At 56.3% G+C, this 15,568-nt stretch overlaps 3 protein-coding genes across 3 annotated transcripts; all 3 read right to left on the reverse strand.

The window, feature by feature from the left end:
* Nucleotides 1–1,378: 1,378 nt before the first annotated feature.
* LOC122169263 (prolactin-releasing peptide receptor-like) lies at nucleotides 1,379–3,749 on the reverse strand. Its single transcript, XM_042835261.1, has 2 exons — nucleotides 3,310–3,749; nucleotides 1,379–2,006 (listed from the first exon to the last, which is right to left on the reverse strand). The coding sequence occupies exons 1-2, from the start codon at nucleotides 3,714–3,716 to the stop codon at nucleotides 1,379–1,381; spliced, it is 1,035 nt and encodes a 344-aa protein (XP_042691195.1). The 5' UTR covers nucleotides 3,717–3,749.
* Nucleotides 3,750–5,713: 1,964 nt separating this feature from the next.
* Nucleotides 5,714–8,165, reverse strand: LOC122169218. Its single transcript, XM_042835187.1, is given in 6 exon segments — nucleotides 5,714–5,811; nucleotides 5,960–6,053; nucleotides 6,224–6,343; nucleotides 6,428–6,510; nucleotides 6,638–6,917; nucleotides 8,043–8,165. Coding segments are annotated over 6 exon segments (798 nt in total).
* Nucleotides 8,166–8,752: 587 nt separating this feature from the next.
* Nucleotides 8,753–10,435, reverse strand: ADRB3 (adrenoceptor beta 3). The gene is made up of 2 exons (XM_042835245.1): nucleotides 9,189–10,435; nucleotides 8,753–8,792 (listed from the first exon to the last, which is right to left on the reverse strand). Exons 1-2 carry the CDS (start codon nucleotides 10,433–10,435, stop codon nucleotides 8,753–8,755), a joined length of 1,287 nt encoding a protein of 428 aa, XP_042691179.1.
* Nucleotides 10,436–15,568: the final 5,133 nt, after the last annotated feature.

Consider the following 15,568-nt stretch of genomic DNA (forward strand, 5'->3'; position numbering starts at 1 on the left):
GTGTGTATGTGCATAGGGAAGTGTGTGTGTGCACATAGAGGTGTGTGCATATAGAGGTGTGTGTGTGCAGGTGTGTGAGTGCATATAGAGGGGTGTGTGTGCATATAGAGGTGTGTGTGTGCATGTGTTTGCATATAAAGATGTGTGAGTACATGTGTGTGAGCACAGGTGTGCATGTGTGTGCGTACAGATGTGTTCATAAAGGGCACAGGTGTGTGTGTGTGTGCATAAAGGGGTGTGTGTATAGGTACACGTCTCCACACAGGAATATGTGCAACAGGTGCATGGCAGGAATGTTTCCAACCCCTTCTTCACCCATCCCTGCCTCCAGGAGCACCTATTTCTCCTCCTTTTCGTCCTCCTCCACCCCCAGAACCCACCTGGGCTGTGAGCCCCACATTGACCCCCATACCATCCATCCCCACTACCTCTTTTACCCCCAGATTCAGCCCCCAGGCTGCACACGGGTCGCCCCACCTGTGCCCACACTTCTGCCCTCCCCTCTGGGCCATGGCTGAGCACAGCCCCTCCAGCAGCTGGAATTAAGTATGAAAACAGCAGTTTCAGAGCTGTGTCCCTGCCTTGGAGAGCAGAACCCATCAGCTATAAATAGCCAGCTCCATTAGGTACACAATGTGCAATCACAGGCAGTGCAAATTGAGGCTCAAGCCCACAGCAAATTGCACCCAGTGGCCAAATGAGCCAGGGAAGGGTCAGCATGGCTTCTGCTGCCCACAGCTGCCTGGAATGGGGACAGCTCCAACGGTGTGGGTTGTAGGGACAAGGAGCTGCACCTGAGAGCACCTTTTGGTACCCAACAGGGCTGGAAGGAAGATGGGGACCAACGCTTCAGCAGGGTCTGTTGTGACAGGACAAAGGGAAACAGTTTCAAGCTAAAAGAGGGAGATTTAGGCTGAGTATAAGGAAAAAGCTGCTTACAGTAAGGGTGGGGAGGCGCCGGCACAGGTCATCCGGAGAGGTGCAACTTAGAGACATTCAAGGTCAGTCAGCACGGGGCTCTGAGCATCTGATGGAGCTGTGGGCACCCCAGTTCATGGCAGGGGAGTTGGACCAGATGGCCTTTAAGGGTCCCTTCCAGCTAAAATGACCCTATGACTCCATGATTCCATGACCCCAAGCACAGCTCCATGCGTGCAGGGCACACACTGCCAGCTTGCTGGTACGCATAGAGACACGCCAGGTGTGACCACCTCATGCAAAATTCCATTCTCAACACCCAATCCTGGATTTAATGGAAGTCATACTATTAAATTAACGCGACAGGCAGCTAATTACAACCCAACCAAACTCCTCCTGGCTTTCCCAGGGCCTTATTTCATTCATTCAGGACTACAACACCCCGGTGCCGGAGCCAAGCTCAGAGCACAGCAGCAGCACAGTGGCTGGCTGGGAGGATTCGTGGCTCGCAGGAGAACATCTTGCGCAGCTCCCCACGGAAGCGGTCATGCAGCCAGGCGTAGAGGAAAGGGTTGCAGCAGGCGGAGCTCATAGCAAACCAGTGGCACAGCAGCTGGATGAGCAGGAAATAATGCTTGTCGATGAGGTCGATGTCGATGTCACGGATGATGTTGAAGACGTGGATGGGCAGCCAGCACACCCCGAAAGCAGCCACCACCAGCACGATGAGGCGGAAAATCTTCCTCTTCCTCAAGCGGTCAGACTGAGCTTGGCTCTGCGTGGGATGCCCGGGCACCACGCGGTTCCGCAGCTTCACAGAGATGCAGAGGTAAGACAGGGAGACAGCAGAGAGAGGCAGGATGTAGGTGACAATCAGCGTGCTGTAGGCGTAGGCCAGGCGCTGCTCCTCCTGCTCCATCCAGAACTCCTCGCAGATGGCAAAGCCCTGCTGCTGGAACTCCACGTGGTACGTGTGGGCCACAGCAGGGGCCACCAGAGCACAGGACAGCAGCCAGATGGCCCCCACCACGTAGATGCAGCTGGTGAGCGACAGGCGCTTCTTCAGGGGGTGCACGGTGGCATAGTACCTATGAGAGAGAGCACCCCATAGCCCTTAAAGTGTGGGGATGGAGGGTTAGGGAGCGTTTCCCACCCCAGATCATCATCACGGCAAGGCTGGGATTTCACGTGGCTCCTTCCCATTCTATCCTGCATGACAGCTGTGCCTCACTGAGGGAGAGACTGAACCCTCTGCCTGCGGTCAGGGCACAGCCACTGAGCTGGGCATGGGCTGGGAGTGCAGCAGAGCATCAGCCAGGGTGTGCCACAGCCAAAGGGACTGGGATGAAACCACACAAGATGAAGCTCAGCAATGATTCACGGTGAGGACCGAGGATGCCTCTGTGGTAGGAAGAGCTCAAATTTCTGCTTCCATCCCCAAAAAGCAGCTTTGATGAAGAGCAAAAGAACAGGGCAAACTCATGCAAGTTATACCTCAAACCCACCAGCACAGAAGCTCAGTTCCACAGAGTTTTCTCAGCTATTCCACCTCATCCTCCCTTGGTTCTGCCTTTCCCCTTTGCTCTAGGGCTCTCTCCCCCAGTATCAGTGGTTTGGGCTCTGCCTGGCTTGTGCAGCTTCTCTGATGAAGCCATGTATTTATGGAAACACAGTTTTCATACATTCCCTCCTCCTCCCCCCCGCTACCATCAGGTCCTGCCTGTGTCCATTTCAGAAAACACAAGCACTCTCCATCCAGGTGACAGAACACAATGTAATTTTGGTGCAAATTGGTGCAGCAAAGGATGAAAACCCGGGAGGAAAATCTCTCTGTCTGAGGTGGAGGAAGAAGGCTGCGCTGGGGCACTTTGCTGGAATCCATCCCTGCTGTGCTCACGATAGAGCTGGTGGCATGGGAACATTGCAGACCCAGGCATCAGCTCCATTGGCACAGTCACAGCAGTGCCACCACCATTGATTTGAGCACAGTGAAGTTGCTGGGACAGCACAGCCTCCCGTTTTAGGTCCATGGAACTTTTATTTGGGGGCAAATCTGCATATTTCTAAACCACAGGCATCACCAGAGAAGGCAACATCCAGCCTGAGCTCAGAACAGGGGCACTGCTGCCCAGTGACAAAACCCCTGAATGCCCACACCCAGTCTGGTAGCATTGCCCACTGTGTAGTGCGAACAGCACCAGAAGTGCTACAGCTGGGAGCATGAACCCATCAAACAGCAGCTCTTCTGTAGCACCCATGCAGCAGAAGCCCTGGGATTTTCCTTTTCCAGCTCTGTGCCCAGCACTGAGCACCCTGAGCTGCACCAACCAAGCAGCATCAGCCCCATCCTGCCCACGGTGGGGACCCCGTGCCACCCCCATGTCCCCTTACCTATCAACTGCGATGGCCGTGAGTGTGAACACAGAGACATAGACTGTCATGGGCTGCATCAGGAACACAAAGTAGCACAGGAACTTCCCAAAAATCCATCCCTGCGGATTGAAGGCGTACGCCAGGGTGAAGGGCACGCAGGTGGCACACATCAACATGTCCGAGAAGGCCAGGTTCCCAATGAAGAAATTGGTGACGTTGTGCATCTTCTTGCTCTTGCAGATGACGTAGAGCAGCAGGTAGTTGCCGAAGATGCCAATCAGGACCACCAGGGCATAGCAGGGGATGATGAGGGGCTTGAAGGACTGGATGAGCTGAACCCCAGTGAACTGCGTACTGCCGTTGGGGCGGTTCTGCAGGGCCAGCCCAGAGGAGCTGGCATTGGCACCATCGCCACCGGGCTCCATGGCCTCTTTGGGGTGGCTGTAGGATATCCCAGGACCCCAAAACCCAATGGCTCAGGTGGCTCCAATGGACATGCCCTGAGCCTGAGTGCTCCACTGCAGCCTGCTGGCAAGGGAATGGTGTGCAAGGGGGTCAGAAGAGAGGCAGTGCCAGCAAGCAGCCCCTCAGGGATGGCAGCACAAAGTGGAACAGCTCCACGGAGGGAAGAGAAAGGAGAAAGAGGAGCTCTTGGCCCCAAAGCTGGGAGGGATGCACTCACCTCAGCCGGGCTCAGCAGCAGAACACGGAGCACTCCGGCGGCACTGCAGGAGGGAATCGCAGCTCCGCCAGAAAGGAGCTCCTAATGCTTCTGGAAATCACAAAGGACGTTAATGGGTAAACGAATAAGGATGCTCTGCTACTTTTGCACTGTTGCAGCCCTACGCGCCTGCACTCCGCTCATCCGTCCCCGTAACGAGATTAGCCAGGCAATCCAAACGTCAGGGCTGGCAGCAGCCGGGCTGCACCGCTCCTCTGCTGCGATCCGAGAGGCTGCACTGAGGGTAACCCGCCATCCTCCCCGAAGCCACTCCGGACTTTCGTTCAATCAGCTGCAAAGGGAAAGAGAGGAGCGGGGAGGGGAGGGAAGGAGGGAACTCACCGGCGCCGGTTCTGCCCATGGGGAGAGAATCCCCAGCACAGCACAGCTTCTCCCCCCTATTTCCACACATCGCCTCCCACTCTTCCTCCACACAGAGCTCACAGCTCTGACCGTTTCTCCCCGTATCAACTGTCGTTTGGCTCTCGAGTCCGACTAAGTGAAGAAAAACCCACTCCAAAGACTTCAGAAGTCTGTGCTGTGTGCTGAATGAACTGCTCAGGGCTCCTATTGGTATCAGCCCCAACCTTCACCTGCACCCAGTGCCGCCCTCACAGTGACACAATGGGACCACACACCTCACACTGGGGCACCAGGAAGGTGCAGAGCCCAGCACCCTGCTCACTCCTCTTTGGTTCCCATGGCACTGAGTGCCATCTATTACTTACCTGGCAGTTGCCATGGTTATGCCAAAGCCCTCTCTGTGTTGCAGGATGCGGCCATAGGAGGGGTGAAGGCATGGCCAAGCACAGCCCCCCTGTTTCAGGGCACAGCTGCAGCCATGCAGGGACCACATTGCTTTTGCAGCCAGGTCTAATTGATGGCTCACGGTTTGTGCAGAGTGAGTTCTGTCCCCACAACCCCGTGGAGCAGAGAGCTGCTCCTTTCAGGGTACCACAGCAAGGCAAGGAGCTGCATCACCATCTAACTGCACTTTACCTGTTTGCTTCTCCTGCCAGCACACAACAGGAGAAACTGTCACCCTTTGATTGATATTTTTTTTAGAGCAGCAAGGATGGCTCCCACACAGGGCTGGGGTATTAAAACCCAGAGTAGGGAAGGTGAGTGGGGATGCACTGCTGTGCCCAGAGGGCATCTTTGCAAACTCATCCCATTGCTGTCAGCCCAGTGTGCCACCAGCCCACACCCAGCTCCGCTCCTCATTCCACTGCAGAGAAATTCCTAGCCAGCTGCTATCATGCAAATAACTGATTTGGGCAATTTTCCTCAATTAGGAGCTTTAATTTGATTACTTCAATGGTTGCTTGTTCTGAACAGACTTTGGCTGCATTTCCCTGGGCTGCTGTGAAGGCTGCAATGTAACTTTACTCTGTTTATCCAAACAATTGCCAGAGTAATTCCTACTGGAACAAAACCACCATTATGACTGCAGATTGATTGGCAAAAGGGCTGCACAGGGGGGACACAACACACACATTTTAAGACCATCTGGGAGGTGCCAGTGTAGGGAAGGGGCAATGGTGCTCAATAGGATGCTCTGAGACCCACAGCTCAGCAGCACAACCCACAGCATCCCAGCAGCAGCACAATCAGAACACGACTGAGATGGAGAGAAGGATCTATCCAAAGCAGAAGCCTGTTGTGTCCTTGTGTAAGGATCCATCCCATCCAGAGCTGCAACTATTCTCCATCCTGCGCTGCCCTGGCATCGTCCTCATTACCTCCATCCACATCCAACAGCTCTTCCTCGTGGACTTTGCACTTGGGGACATCTTCCACTATGGGGAGGAGCATAGTCAGGCCAAGCACCCTGTTGTGGGTGCTTCTACAGGGCAGGACTCCCTACCCTCAGGGCAGAAGCTGCCACAAAGCCACTGCAGGACCAGCCCTGCTGATATCCAGCCCCATAGCCCAGTTGGGACTCACACGTAACGTGCTGCCCGCTGAGATAAACCGGTCCAGTTCCACACTGCAGCATGAAGGTGACAGGAGGGACAAACTCCAGACCTTTGAGACTGATCTGCAAAGAGCCAAAGCTCAGAGCAACCCCCCAGATCCACCCAGCCTCCACAACAGCCACAGGACAGGAGATGCTCTGCAGCACAGAGCGCTTTGCAGGCACAAACTGGGCAATTCCAGAGCTGGAAAAAGCCCACAGATTACCCAGGGTGAATCATTCCCTGTTCTTACCATGGGGAGCACTGAGACACGCAGGGATGCGATGGGCACCGGTTTGTGGTCTCCGTAGGTGTTCTTGGACTCCACAGCCACCACGTGCAACTCATCCCTGGCATCGGCCCCCAGGGAGATCTGCGGGTTGGGCAGAGCCCCTATGACAGAGCAGAGGCCCTACAGTGGGGCAGCAAGGTGATAACAGCAAGCCCCACACCTTACCGTCTTCAGCAGGACCAGGTGCTCTAGGAAGTCATCGTCCTCCTTCACCACGCAGCTCTGGCTGTTCACACCCAGCTCACAGCCTGTGGACACACAGCCCAGTCCCTGCGTGCACCAGCTGCTTCCCCTGCAAACCTCAGGGGTGCAGAAAGCTAAAGGAAAAAGCATCCTTTGCTGCCCCCCTGCAATGCACTGGGGGCTGCTGCTCACCCCACAGCACAGCAGCTGTCCTGTCCTCTGACAGCAACCTGAGAGCAGGGGAAGAGCTGCTCATCCTGCACAGCACCAGGAACCAGGCCCTACAGAACAAGCACCAGAGAAAGCAGCTTTCAGCTGGCCTGTAATTATAACAGGTGGAAGAAAAGTGACTTAAGAATGCTTAGAGAAGGTTCCCAAAATCCAGAGCTAGGGCAGCATTATGCTGGCAGCTCCTACCAGCACAGCTTGCTTTCTGCAAGAGTTGGAGGCAGCTAGAGCAGTGCCTTGTTAGCTAGGACAGCACTGTTAAATGAGAAATAAAACCACAGTGACAGCATTAAGAACAGCACAGCCTATTGAAGGAGGCTCCTCCAGCGCTAAGGTCTCAATGGAAACCAACCCCAGCCCCACGCATTGCCCTGCAGCCCCCACTTGGCCAGAAAAAGCACCGAACACGAGCTCCTCTTGTGCTGCAAATAAAGAGCAGCGGCAGCCCATCAGCGCTGTAATTCGGAAATGCAGCGCAGGTGCTGAGGAGGACAAATAGAGGCTCTCAGGTGCTGCCAATGCATCCTCAGAGCTGCTTTGCTCAGCGCTCGGGGTGGCTGCAGACAGCAGTGAAGAGCCACAACTGGTTCGAAGCTGCAGGACCGCCCAGGCGGATTTGCTTTTCTCTTTATTCCCGTTACACGTTATGAGTTCCGCGCAGCGCCGGGAGGTGGCACTGAGGCTCTGGATGGTCGCCGTGGCTCTGCTCAGACCCCGCAGCCTGATTCCAAATGTGAATGGGACGATGCGGCTGTTTGCTGGGTCGGCAAACCCTAGGATGGGGCGCAGAGCCTCCCTGGGGCTGTGAGCAGCACAGAGGCTGTGCCCGGTCCTTGGGAGGGACCCCCAGGCGCTATGGGGATGGGTGCCCGTGGGCATCCAGCCTCAGGCAGCCCCCTACCCTTAGGAAGGGCAAGGCGCCGGTGATGCAGGTGAAAGCTGCCGAGTGATTCCCGAGGTTTATTTCACACAAAAGCATTACAGTCACCACGACGCACGTTTACAACCGATATCATCCCCCAAGTCCCAGCGAGGTGGGACAGTGCGGTCACAAACACCCGTGTTTTCTTGCACAGCGCCCTCTGTGCCGCTGTGCTCCGTGCTGTGCGTGGAACGGCCGTGCAGCGGTGCGGTGCTGCTGCCTGTTCCTACAGCACGTAGAGGCTTCAGAGCAGAGCATCGCCGCTGCCAGAACCCGCAGCATCATGCAGGGCTCTGGGGAAAGCCTCTCCAGCAGCACTCTTTATCCCTCGCTCCTCTCCCGCCTGTGCTTTTCCCTTGCTGTGGCTCCCAGCATCACACCCGGCTCCGGGAGCTCACTGCAGTGTTTGGGGCAGGACCCAGTGCAGATCACGGAGCAGTTTCTTGCCAGCAGGAGATCCTCTTTTCCTTTGCCAGCTACACAACCCGGGAAGATGGGGTCCCGTGGGCGAGCAGAGCTGCTGGTCACCACGTCCCAGTGCCAATCCATCTGGGGTGGCAGTGTCCCCATCGCCAGAAGCTGTGCTGGAACCTCATCGTGAGGGGCTCAGGATCTTTTTGCTGCTGCCTTTATCTCTCCAGCACCAGAGGAGCCCCTTTGCTCTCCGTGTGGGTGCGTGCACCAGAGGGTCCTTCCAGCGTTGTACCCTCAGTGCCACTCCTCCTTCCCCACACAGTGTCCCCGTCCCAACATCTGCAAGAAGACAGCAGGAGCTGATGGTGTGCATCCCCCCAGCATCACAACTCTGGGGATGCAAAGCAACCACTCCAGGAGCTGAGCCCCTGGAAGGAGAGAGTGCAAAGGAGGGTCTTGGCCTCAGCAGCAGCGTGCAAGCACTGCAGAGCAAGCTGCTCTGAAGGGAGTTAAGAACTCTGAGCAGCACAGAAACGTGTCAGCAGATGCCTGCGTCAGCTCACATGCCCGATGCAGGCACATGGCTGTGACCCAGCCAAGGGCTGAGCTCCCCCAGGGAAGGGGACAGCCAAGCTGGTCAGAGGGGACTGTTGCAGAGACAGGGGTGGCCCTGTTGCAGCCACACACTGGGGTCTCCTGTGGAACACACACTTACAGTGCTCCCTGCTCTGCTGCATTCCCAGTCAGACCGAGGGACCTGCCGGCATCTCTCTGCTGGTGAACCTTAAATGAGAGAGCATAGAGAGTAAAGAGCCCACATCCTCCCCATAACAGCAGGGGCTCCCTGAAGTCATCGGGAGTGAGGGGAGAAGGGAAAAGATCCCAGGCACAGGAACACACTCCTGGTGTCCCAGCAGCGTTTTACTACCTGAGGAAATGAACCTCATTCCGGTTGTTGGGGCAATCCCAGAAAGGGACAAAGTGCCCAGGGAGGCACAAAGAACCTCAGCTCTGCAGCCTGGCAGAGGGCTTTAGGGAAGCCCAAAGGCGTTGGGCAGCAGTTCCCATTCTATACCCCATCCCAGTGCTCACCAGCTTTGCATTCATCAGACCACAACCCCATCACCAGCAGTCCCCCAGAACAGCACCCTGCACCCCAAGCATGCACACAGTACTCACTCATCCAGCTGCTCGCACAGCCTGCTCTGCATGCCCTGCAGCCAGCACTCGCCCAGAGGCCGCTGCTGGTGGCCACCAGCATGGGATGAGGCATTCTCCTCCCTCCTGCTGCTCCCCTGCACCTCGCTGTCCTCCCTGAGCTGCCCGGGGTCCACAGCCTTGCCGTCCTCCACCGGGTCCCCCCGGGGGCTGAAGGCACAGGAGCAGTGCTGTGGGTCCTGTGGGGCAGCGTGCAGCCGGCGGTCGGCGCGGCGTGGGCAGCAAAGCAGCTTGCGGAAAGCGCTCCTGAAGTCGGGGCTGCGGCAGTAGATGATGGGATTGAAGGCTGAGTTGACGTAGCCCAACCAATTGAGGAAGAGGAACAGCTGGTCGGGCACCAGAGGCCGGCAGAACACCTTGATGATGTTGGCCACGAAGAAGGGCAGCCAGCAGAGCGTGAAGGTGCCCATGATGATGCCCAAGGTCTTGAGCGCCTTGTGCTCCTTGATGGCCAACAGGCGGGAGGGCCGACGCCACCGCCCTCCCCTGGAGCTGAGGCTGGGGTTCTCCTGCAGGAACCTCACCTTGTCCTTGCCGATGAGCTGGACGTGGCGTGTGGCCACAGCAAAGACACGGACGTAGACGAAGATCATGACGAGCAGCGGCACGTAGAAGGAGACGGTGGAGGAGACGATGGCGTAGGTCATGTTGGTGACAAAGTCACAGCAGCGTGGATCATCGTAACAGCGCACCGCCTGCTCGTCCGCCCCGTCCCGCCACCAGTGGTTCATGATGGGCAGGAAGGAGATGAAGGCAGAGATGGCCCACACCATGCACACCACAGCCCACGCTCTGCCCTTGGTCACCAGCGCCTCGTACTGCAGCGGTGCCGTGATGGCCAGGTAGCGATCCACGGCGATGGCGCACAGCGTCTCGATGCTCGCCGTCACACACAGCACGTCCAGAGAGGTCCACAGCTCACACACCACCGTCCCGTAGGGCCAGTGGCCGCTCAGCAGGATGGTGGCCCCCGGTGGCACCACCAGCAAGCCCATGACCAGGTCGGCGCAGGCCAACGAGGTGACAAAGACGTTGGTCATGGTCTGCAGCCGCGGCGTCTTGGCGATGGCCACGATGACCAGCAGGTTGCCGGCCACGATGACCAGAATGGTGATGCTCAGCGCGGCTCCCACCGCCCACTGCCGGCTCAGAACGGCGGCCCAGCTGCAATTAGGGACGGTGCCGTTGCCTGCGGGAAGCGGGGTCATCGCTTCGGCGGGGGGGGCGGGGAGGGGAGGCGGCCCAGCTCCGTGCACTCCTTTGCCCCCCGTGCGCTCCACGGCTGCCGGGGCCGGAGCGGGGCTCGGGGCGGCCGCCGCCGTCGAGGCTGCACCGACGTCGGACTCCGTCCGCGGCCGCTACTCGGAGGAGGAGCCTTTAAAGGCGCGGGGCGGCCCCGGGCTGCCCCTTTGCGGAGATCAATGAAAGCAGAGCGGGAGCACCGCCTCCCCGCTGCCCCCGGGCCGGATACCCCCGACACTGCGCAGCCGGACCCAACTGCGCCCCTCACCCCACTCGCCCTTATTCTCCGAGTACACGGCTCCTAGTTCCTCACTGTGCATCCTGCCCTGCATCCCAGCTCTTTGCTCCGTGCTCCTCTCTGTTCTCCTCGCATTCCAGGGTACGCAGTGAAGACACCGACCCGACTGCCATCAGAACAGGGATGGCAAAATGACAGCCTCACCCCAAAGAAATCATCCAACAGCCGCTCTTTCACCCCCACATTTAATGCCCGAACCCTTTCCCCAGCTTCTGTAACCATGCACTGCTACCCCCTTAAGTTTGAGTCAGTGCTGGTGGTTTTGGGATCCCCATAATCCATCCTTCGGGATGCCCAGGGAGCTGGGGGGCACCGTGCTGCTCCCATCCCTGCCCCTGTTCCCAGTGCTGCTCCTTCCGAAGGCCCCTGGGCAGACTCCAGGGCAGGGCAATTTTTTCACTATCAGCTATTTATACAAATACTGGAACTTCTAAGACGGGCGCTCTCCAAATATGGCATTTTGAAGTTTCGGCCAAATGGGGGGAATGTTGACAAAGAAGGAAAGGAAATGTGTAAAAAATTATCCAGTTGGCATTTCTTCCCATTCATGAGCTAGCAAAACAGAGCCCGCTTTTTTTACAAGCTTTATCTTTACAAGGCTGTTTGGGTTCTTCAAAGCGGTCAGATGAACTCTTGATGCAAACAACCCCTTCAGCTCCAGCTCTGGCACTAATTGCTGGCACAGGCTGAGTTCTGAGCTTACTATTTCCAGTGTGAGGTGTCACTGGGCTCAAACGATGCATGGCATGAGCAAAACGTGCACAGGGAGAGCCACAATCTTCTTAGTGTGATGGCACACGTAACCCCAGTGTGTGTTGGCACGTGGAGCCATAGTGAGTGTGTATGAAAGAATAAAGAAGTGCAGTGGGAATGGCAGTGGATAACAGAAAATGAAGGCATTTGGGTGTTTTACTGCATGTTCATGGCACGCTCTGACCACCTGCCTGCTGCCATGTGGACACCCATATGAGATCCTTCCTCCTGAGCCTTCCTCCTGAAAACACTGAGTGTGGCTCAGTGTTTTCATCCCACTTCTGCAGCTGGAAAAGCTGAAGCCCAGATGGCTGCTCCACCAGCACAGCATTCGGCTCCTGGCAACGAGCAGGAACCCACCAGGAAAGAGGCTGGAAATGCCTCCTGCAAAACAGAGATCCTGCACAGCTCTCTCTTGCTTTCTCCTCCTGCCCCCTTTGTCTCCTTGCTGTCCCCCTCCAAGGCCCAGCAGCCACCATGGCAAGTGTCCCCTCTGCCACCTCTGCCATGTGCCACCTGCACAGTGCTGAGCAGTGGGAGCCCTGCCAACCACGGGGACCCATGGGGTCAAGTGGCTGTTTGGAAAACTCTGGGAAAATATGTTTATGCCACAGATCAGAGCAGCTCCCTTGGCTGTTGCTACAGAATAAACAATGGATGTTTTAAAAATACATCTTTATAGATAGAGACAGGATGGATTAGAGAAGATCCCTTCTTGGAGAGAGCAGAATTGCAGTGGGAACAGGCAGAGCAGCACAGCTCTGTGCTCTGGGAGCTACCAGCACCCATGGGTGTGTTTGGAGGGGAGAAGCCCTCACCTGGTCCCGACAGTCTGGGCACAGTGGCACTGCTGCCTATGGGGATGGAGAGCCAGCTAGCTCCTGTCCTGCAGCCTCCCCCCATGCCAAGGAGGCAGCGTGCACACAGCAAGCCCTAACAATGTGTGTAAGGCCCACAGGGAGTGCTCAGGTCCTATTAATCCCCTGTACCCAGTGAGGGGGTGAGGCATACAGCAGTGCCTGGCACAGTGCAGGTAGTGGGGAGCACTCCTGTGAGCTTTAATCCTCCACCTCTCATGTTCAATTTGTAACTGCACCCATGAGCCCCACAGAGCTGGCTGCGCCCTGGCTCCAAGGCATGGAGGAGGCAGAGAAGAGGGAAGGCAGCATAGAAGTGATGGGCACACGCCAGCTTCTCCTCCCAGCGTCATTAAAAGCAGCACACTGAATCCTGCCAAGCCTGAGTCAGGCTGATGCCACATCAGGATAAAACAAAAGCTTTTTATAGCTGGGAACTCTTGCTCTCCCCAGTGCACTGTCTGCACGCTTGCTGTTACAGAACAAGTGATAAAAGCAGCGTGAGCCACTGCAGGCTGGGACACAGGCTGGGTGCTGCCAGCTCCTCTTCCTCATCAGGACAGGAAAAAGAAGAGCTCTGCACAGAGCAAGGCAGAGCTGCACCCAGTTCAGCTTTGCACCAGTAAGGGATGGTGCCAAAGGGCTGCTGGAGCCAGGGCTGCATTGCAATGTGCAGCGCATCCCCAGGGCCACACGGCCACTCTGGTAGGGCAGGAGTTGCTCAGGGAGCATGGATTTACCCCAAACCCTATGGCGTGGCATTGGGATGGAGCTCTGGGGTGGGCAAGGGGCAGGGCAATGGCAGTGGCTGTTGGCAGTGGTCCCTCTCTGCCTTTACTGTTTGTGCTGGTGATTAGACTGGGGCTCGCCGTGCTGAAACATTGGGAATAGTTTCCATATCGGATTCCCAAATCTTTCTTTGAAGTTGTTTGGGACGATCTGTCAGCACGTTTCCTTGTCAGCACATAAACAGGCTGTGAGGGAGCATTAACCCCTGGGTACTGCCTGTCCCAGGAAGGCTGGAGGAAGCACTGCATAAACTCTGAGCTCTCTATAAACTCTCCTCCCCGAGGGCTGTCGGATGGGCTCAGCCAGCTGCAGGAAGTGAAGCATTCTCTGCACCAAACAATTCAAACTAATAAAAATGGGATGTTCTGCTGGCTTCCGTGCAAGCAGCCATTTTTAGAACCAAGTTGGCCAAGGCAGGCTCCAAATCCACCACATCTGCAAGGGATGCACGGTGTGCTCCTGCCCTTCCCATCCCAGCCCTGTGGGGTGGGCGGATGCTTCAGGTGGGAGCGCAGTCAGGTATGGAACACAGAGCACATGGCAAAGCTTCCAGGGCATTTCCATCCCCTGGGCTGAAGGGATTTGCTCGCTTTTATGTGCTCTGCCAAGGCTTTGCAGACACGCTCACAAGTGCTTCTCCCTCTCTCCTGCTGACTGGTTTTCCAGCAGCTATTGCTAAAGAAAAACAGAAGTGGAGGGGAAGGAGGGACGAGTCTGCAGTAACAGTGGCACCAATTTCACACACACACACACAAAATAATGATAATAATGTGGAAAATTCTATTTAAAAAAAAAACAGCAAAAATAACATCTGAAAACAGCTGGGTTTGCAGACAGAGAGGGCAAAAAAATCCTTCGGGTGACAGCAGGATGAGACCAGGCAGTATCTCCAGACTGGGGTTGGATCCTGCTGCTTTCAGATATCCAAAACCCCAATACAGCCCCACGCACCACCTGTGCCATCTCCATTCCCATCTTTATCCTCATCTACCACAGCCCTGCAGCCTGCCCATGCCTGTCCCTGCTGTGTTTGCTCCATGTGCAGAAACAGGGAAACAACAGCAGCAATGGCAGCGGCCACGTCAGGCTCAGCTCTCCCATGTCATCACGGCTATTTTTCACCCCACGCTCCTCCTGGTTCTGGGAGCTTTCTCAGAAATGTGTTGCAAATGGGGAGAAGGTTCATTCCTGAGGGCTGTGCTGCTGGGTTCAGGCAGTGGGCAGGAGTTAGCAGTGGGGCAGTGAGGGATGCTCCGGCACCTGATGTGTGGCTGAACCCCACTATTTGTGCCAAGCAGCCATGAGCATGAGACGTGGCTCCTGAAAACACAGCTCACGCTGTGCCATTCCCTGCCGTGCCAAATTCCTCTGCAGAGCATGAGCCAAGCAGCACCCAGGGTCCATTTAGGGGTGCAGAGCATCCCCTGCACACATCATCCCCAGGATTTCTCCCTCGCAGGGTGGAGGCATTTCCCATGGGCAGGATGGGTTTGTTTACTGGGGGCAACTTTGATCTGCACAAACAGCCCTTGGGCGGGCAAAGTGGATGTGGGTTTGGCGTTATCTGCAGTGGTGATCAGAGAGGAATGTAAACACGGATGGGGTGGAAATGCCGCAGCACATAACACCCCCAGCCGCCTTCCCCTTGGCCATGGGTGGGTGCCATGGGGCACCCATGAAGAAATACCCAATATTTCATGACCCACGGGGTGTGTTCTCTACGAGCCACAGCAGGGAGCTGCCTCCAATGGGAGTCTGCCAGAGGAGAAAGATTTTCACAACACCCCTTCCCTGTTTCCACAGGCAGCAATTCCCAGCAGTGGCCAAATCAGCGGTGTGCAGAAAGGACAAACACCTACAAGTGCATTTCTGTTCCCAATTTAGAAGGCAATAAGGCGATAACCTTCTATCGCACGAGGATGATAAAGGCTTTCCAGCTCTTTTGGAAAGATGAAATACCCCAGAGATGAGCACGTTGTCACCAATGGGTGCTGCTAACATGAACTGATGCTCCCAACGTAAGTGCCTTATTTCCAATGGAACTACTGCTGATGTATTGCCCACAGTTGGCTGCTCCTGCCCTGGTCCAGGTGACTTCTCCCCCTTCTCTCTGCTTTTTATCTTCAGTCCAAGTGGGAAATGAGTGGCAGGGAGGGATGAGGAGGAAGGGCCATTGTTAGGACTGTGCATTCCTGAGGCTGCTCAGTGCCAGCTCCATCCCTGATGCAGAGATGTTATCAGCATATATGGGAATGACATTGCTTCCAGCTCAGGGCTGTCCCCTGACCCTTTGTTGGGGCTGGGGGCTCCCAGTAGCCCACAGTCCTGTCCCCCCTGACCCGAGACCCTGTGGGATGCCAGGCACTGATGCCAAGACAGCACAGAGATCACAGCTCCCAACC

Source organism: Centrocercus urophasianus, unplaced genomic scaffold, assembly GCF_019232065.1.
Source record: "Centrocercus urophasianus isolate 14NV4802_14NV808 unplaced genomic scaffold, USGS_Curo_1.0 seq_50, whole genome shotgun sequence".
Lineage (NCBI taxonomy): Eukaryota > Metazoa > Chordata > Aves > Galliformes > Phasianidae > Centrocercus > Centrocercus urophasianus.